The following is a 5,907-nucleotide window of genomic DNA, read 5'->3' as shown; positions in this document are numbered from 1 at the left end:
ATTCCAGGTCAGGTTGGACAGGGCTTGGAGCAACCTGTGCTGGTGGAGGTGTCCCTGCCCATGGCAGGCATTAGACTAGATGATCTTTAAGTTCCTCCCAACTCATTCCATGGGTCTTTTAGTCCATCCAGGCTCTTTTGAGTCCTGTATCCATATCCCACCAACAGGTTCACCATCATTCCTTTGCCTCCAGCCAGCCCAGAAGTGCAACTCAGGGGGAACCTTGGAGGCTGAGGAGCCCCAAGGCCATGGGCTGGTTGTGCCTGTCACCCCAGGTGGAGTCCCCAGAGCTGACTCCAGAGACACCTCTACTGATTCCAGGAGTACCATTCCCACCTTTGGGATGCTCCTGGCTGGGACAGGTGTGTGGGCAGCTCTACTCAGCTCCAGAAACCAGTGATGGTTTGGAATCCAAAGGGAAGTATTTGCTGCTCCAAGGGTGCAGGAGGAACATGGTTTGGGATTGTCCTGATCCAGCATGAAAAGCTGTGAAAACCAGGGAATTTGCTGGATTTTTGCTGGATTTAAGAGGTAACTGATCCCTCTCCAGGGGTAACTGACCGCTCCAGTGTGTCAGGGCTGAGCACTAGGAGCTCTGTTCTGGCTCTGCTTCCCTTCCTCTGTCCCTCACGCACAATTGCTTCTGAATTCCTTGGAAAAATGCTCTGGGATTATCCACCTGTTTGTTGAAGGCCTTTTCCTACAGCTCAGGAGTAGTTGGAGCAGGTGATGATGACCCTTAGGACTGTTGTGGCCTGGAGTTCCTGAGCTGGAAGGGAGGGATGGAGAAATCCTCATCCCAGTTTTTCAGCCCTGCCTTCCTCTGGAAATCCAGAATTCCTGAGGATTTTCAACAGATTACCTCAAGGTCACTATTTGCATCTGGAAATCCAACCAGGGAAGGCTGTGCCAGGACATCCTGGAGCTCCACCAGCAGCAATACACAAGGAATATCTTTCTCAGACCCCACCAACCTCTCTGTGACAGCTGGGAAAAGCACATTCCACTTTTCCTATGGATTTTCTGTGGTTAACTGGATCTGTTTGTGCTTTCCAGGTGCTGGAGAGTCTGGGAAAAGCACCATCGTGAAGCAGATGAAGTAAGTGAGTGCAGGCTGCCAACTGCCTGTATCTGGGAGATGGGACAGGAAATCTGTGCTGTCCTTCTGGTTTGGCTTGGGAATGACATCCTGCTCTCCTTCCAGGATTATCCATGAGGATGGCTACTCCGAGGAGGAATGCAAACAGTACAAAGTGGTTGTGTACAGCAACACCATCCAGTCCATCATTGCCATCATCAGAGCCATGGGGAGGCTAAAGATAGACTTTGGGGAAGTTGCCAGAGCTGTAAGTATCCCACTTGTTTCCTTGCTCTTGCTGGGAATGAATCATGGAATTCCAGGATACAGTGGGAATATGTTTGTTACATAGGTTTGGTCACAACCTTAGTGTGTTGCCAGGGCAAAGCCTCAAATATTCCACCGAGTTTCTGGGGAAGAGCTTTCAAGAGTTTGAATGCTCCAAAAGAATAAAATCCCTTTTTTTTTTTTCCTCAAAATTATTGGAATTTTAACAACATTCTCAGCTTTGGGTTTGCCTCACATGACCCTTCTGTGTTTCCCAGCCTTGTGCCAAGGAATTCTTCAATCAGAATCTTTAACTCTTTCCATCAGAGCCGAAGAAATCTGATAGTTTTCGCCACTGGTCCTTGTCCTCTTGGTTTTGGAGGAGATTTTGGGATGTTTTCCCTTGTTTTCCCTCTCCTCCAGCTCTGCTCATTCCTTGGACTGTTCCTAGCACTCAACCTGCAGCACTTTGAAATGGAAGTTAGGATTCTTTGATCCTGTGGTGGTGGGGAAGGCACAGACAGAGTGGGAAGGCAAGAACTCCTAGAAATGTGTAGGAGAGGGGAACTGTGTGTGCCAGCACTGTCCAGGGTGTGCCAGCTGCTGCCTGGCACTAATTCCCTGTGCCAGCCACAGAGAGTTTGAATTTATGACAAGTACTTTGAATTTATGGTATCAGTCCTGGCTGAAGAGCTCATCCTGTGGTTGTTTCACAGCCCATGAAGCATTTGGGTGCTGTGGCTGTTGTTTCAGCCCCCATGAAGGATTTGGGTGCTGTGGCTCTTTGGGATGCCCCTGAGGGCACTCCTGGCTCTCCCCTGGGCACACCTGGCCCCTGGTTTGGGGCTCAGGGCAGAGGAGCCTGAAGGTGAGAGAATTCCTGGGATAGTGGAAGGTCTCTCCCAACTCCCAGACGGACCTGATGGGGCTGAGCAGGGAAGGAATGAGAGCAGAGCTGGCTGTAGGTTCCACTGCCCCAGTCTGCTGAGGAACTTGTCCATGAGGGAGATCCTGCCCTGACTTCTGAGGGAATTTTTCATCCTCAAGTCCCTCTCCTTCGATCCCATCTCCCAGGGAAAGGAATCAGGAAGGAATAGCGCCCCTCACTTCCAGCAGCTGTGGCAACAAATGGCCAATCCCCAAGCTTTAATCCTGTCGTGATCCCAGACTTGCTCTGAGATTGGATTTTCCCTTGGCACTGAGCTGTGCCACACTGAAGGAGCTTTTCCAGGCAAAATCCTCTGGTTTAGATCCTTAGTCTGTGGTATCCCATCAGCATTCCAACCTTTTTTTCCCCAAAACACTGCACCAGTGACTGCAATCCATGGGTTTGATGAGAATGCTGCCTTGGGAGCGGTGATCCCACTGTGGCCACCCCTGCTGAGGGCATCTCATCCCACAGGCTGGAGTTACTCCCAAAAATTCCCTTTCTGGCTGCAGGGGAGAGAGAATTCCATGAATTTTGGGAGGTGATGGATGAGAGAGGGGAGTGATTAATGAAAGCAGGAATAAATGAGATCCCTGAGGGTTGATTCCAGTGTTGAACCTCAGTGTTGTGACAGTGTCCATGGATGTACATCCCGAATTCCCTGTTCCCTAGGATGATGCTCGACAGCTGTTCGTGCTGGCAGGGAGTGCTGAGGAGGGAGTGATGACCCCTGAACTGGCAGGAGTCATCAAGAGGCTCTGGAGAGACCCTGGAGTCCAGGCCTGCTTCAGCAGATCCAGGGAATACCAGCTCAACGACTCTGCTTCCTAGTAAGGAACCATTCCCAGCTCCTGGTGGTGTGGTGGGTCACTGGGTGGGACTGGGCAGACTGGGTGGATGTGTGTCTTCCCTCTGTGTGGTATTGGGGTAAACCACTTTCCTTGTGGGTGGATTTAATCCTGGAATAGCTTGGATGGAAAGGGAACTTACAGCTCATCTCGTTCCGCCCCTGCCCTGGGCAGGGACACCTCCCACCAGCCCAGGTTGCTCCAAGCCCTGTCCAGCCTGGCCTGGAACACTCCCAGGCATGGAGCAGCCACAGCTGCTCCGGGAAACCTGTGCCAGTGTCTCAGCACCTCACAGGGGGGAATTCCTTTAGGCACTGGAAGGGGCTCTGAGGTCTCCCTGGAGCTTCTCTTCTCCAGGTGAACACCCTTAGCTCTCCCAGCCTACCTCCAGGGCAGAGGGGATCCAGAATCCTGGAATAGTTTGGGATGGAAGAGACCTTAAGCCCCATTCCACCCTCCCCCCTGCCATGGGCAGGGACACCTCCCACCAGCCCAGGTGGCTCCAAGCCCTGTCCAACCTGGGCCTGGCACACTCCCAGGGATGGGACATCCTCTGGGAAATCCATCCCAGTGCCTCAGCACTCTGACAGGGAAGGATTGAGTCCAATTTGGAAGAGTTTGCTGATGTTTTCAGGGACAGAACCACTTGAGTGATGTTTGTTAGATCAGGTGGTAACTGTCACCTTCATCACCCAAGAGAAACCAAGTCCTGATACTAAATCTGTGCTGAGCAATAATCTCCAGCATGGGATCTCTGATCAATAGCCACAGTTCCCATTCCCTCCTGTCCTTGACTCCTCACAGCATCCAAACCTGTTCTGCTCCTAAACCCACACAGCTGCTGCACATCTGGAAGGTTCTGCCTAGGCAGACACACTCCTAATGAGCTCTCAGGCTAATTGCCTCATCTGTTTCCAAGGCACAGGTTAGTGCAGGGATTAAACTCTTCCTTTCAGGAGCAAATCACTTGCGTCTGTTTTCCCCTCCTAAATCCATGGCCTGAGTCTCTCTCCCAAGAAATATTTGCCACTCTGAGAGGTGATTTTGAGGCCACCTGAAAACTCCTCTCAATTTAAGCTTTGAAACCATTGGAAAATGAGTTGGGAAGAGCTTTATAAAGGAGGTTTAGGTGTGTCCCAGCTCAGTACCTGAAGGTTTGTGCTGTGCAGAGCTGGAAAATGAGGCAGAAACCTTCTAAATCTGGAACACCTTGGCAGGGCTTGGATCAAGGGAAGGGCTGACAGGAGTTGCCTTGGATTCCTGTGTAGATTTGCAGCAAGGAGTGTTCAAAGAGAGAAAAAGGATGGATTGGAGGGGGAAGGAGGGAAGAATTGAATGGGAAGGTGTGAAGAGGAGGGAAGTTTAAGGAGTTGTGGGGAGTAAGTGGAGCTGAAGGAGGAATGTGGGTCTGGATGGCTTTGGAGGAAGAGGAGGATGAAGGCAGCAGGAGAAAAGGAGCAAACTGGGGAGGGAAGGAGTTGCTGGTGTAGGTCCTGATGATCCAGCTGAGATGGGATCTGGGGTCCTGAGTGTGCCACAAGCCAACCCAGTGAGGATGAGTCCCATCCTGCCTTGTGCCAGGGCCGGGTGACCCCATAGTACCCCCCATGGCATCTCCCTGCCCAGTGCCCCACAGAGTTGTCCTTCCTGTCCCAAAGCCTCAGGAAGTTGCTCCACACCAGCACTGCTGTAGCTCAGCAATTCCCTGCAGGCAAACACTGCTGGAATGTTCCTTTTTCCATGGCAAACTCACCCCTCAAAGGGTTGTTCTCCGACAGGATCCACCCCTTGCAGGATTCCCAGGATTTTCCTCTCCCTTCACACATTCCCACCTGCCTTATCTCTGGCCTTCCCCAGTTAATTCCCTTGTCCATGCTTAGAGTCATGGAATCTCCTGAGCTGGAAGGGACACCCACAAGGATCATCAAGTCCAACTCCTGTCCCTGCACAGATTATCCCAAAATCCCACTTTTTACCATTGTTCCAGCACTCCTGGGGCTCTTCCAGGCTTGGAGCCATCACCACTTCCCTAGGGAATTGTTCCAGTGCCCAGCCACTATGGATGGATGTCCTGCATCCCTCTTTGTGATGGGAATGCCATAGGCACTGCCTTTGTGCACAATGCTATTGGGAATTTCACTTCCCTGCTCCTTTCCCACTCTCCTACAAACAGCAGCCATTCAATCCATGCCCCATTTCCTGGTTTTCCAGCTGAAATCCAGGTCTGTGCTGTGTTTCCAGCCCAGTTGTGCCTGCCTGGATGCTCAGAGCCAAGGACTGGGGGAAAGAGGAACAGACAAGTCACTGCCTGTGAGAACTGGGTGGCACCAAGAGGTGCTGTGGCGGAGAGCCAAGGATTTCAGCATGGAATTGTGCCAGGAACTCCTCTTCCTGCTGTTTCCTGCCTCGCTGGGCACTTCCCTTTGTGCAGAGAGGGATCCTGCCCTTGGGAGAGCTCCTGGCAGGCAGGAGGTGGTGTGGGAGGAGAGGAGGTGCAGGAGAACCACTCAGGACACTGATCCAAACAATCTCTCCTGGAATTGGAGTGTTTTCCAGGCTTCCTTCTCACTTTCTTTTGAAGATCACTCGAGTAACTCTGAGCTGTGGAAGCCTCAGTGTCTCCTCCTGCCCCATCGGATCAAGTCCCTATGGCAACCACCAAATTCTGGGTGTGATGTTGCAAACAGTGACTGTTTGAACTTTTGCAACTTCCCATTTTTCTTCCCCTCTGACGTGGGCAGTGATGCCATAGCTCATTGCTCCTGCCCCACTCCACTCCAGGGAGA

The 5,907-nt window shown here is 51.8% G+C and overlaps 1 protein-coding gene across 1 annotated transcript; it reads left to right on the top strand.

Annotated features, from left to right (window-relative positions):
• Positions 1-1,056: 1,056 nt before the first annotated feature.
• LOC103806670 (guanine nucleotide-binding protein G(k) subunit alpha-like) lies at positions 1,057-3,104 on the top strand (the record flags this gene model as incomplete). Its single annotated transcript, XM_009079379.1, has 3 exons — positions 1,057-1,099; positions 1,205-1,346; positions 2,946-3,104. Coding segments are annotated over 3 exons (344 nt in total), but the record flags the coding sequence as incomplete, so codon positions are not given.
• Between the last annotated feature and the right edge of the window lie 2,803 nt (positions 3,105-5,907).

The sequence above is a fragment of the Acanthisitta chloris genome, unplaced genomic scaffold (assembly GCF_000695815.1).
Source record: "Acanthisitta chloris isolate BGI_N310 unplaced genomic scaffold, ASM69581v1 scaffold20767, whole genome shotgun sequence".
In the NCBI taxonomy this organism is placed as follows: Eukaryota; Metazoa; Chordata; class Aves; order Passeriformes; family Acanthisittidae; genus Acanthisitta; species Acanthisitta chloris.
The sequence above is the reverse complement of the archived record's forward strand: the minus strand, read 5'-3'. Positions and strand labels throughout refer to the sequence as shown.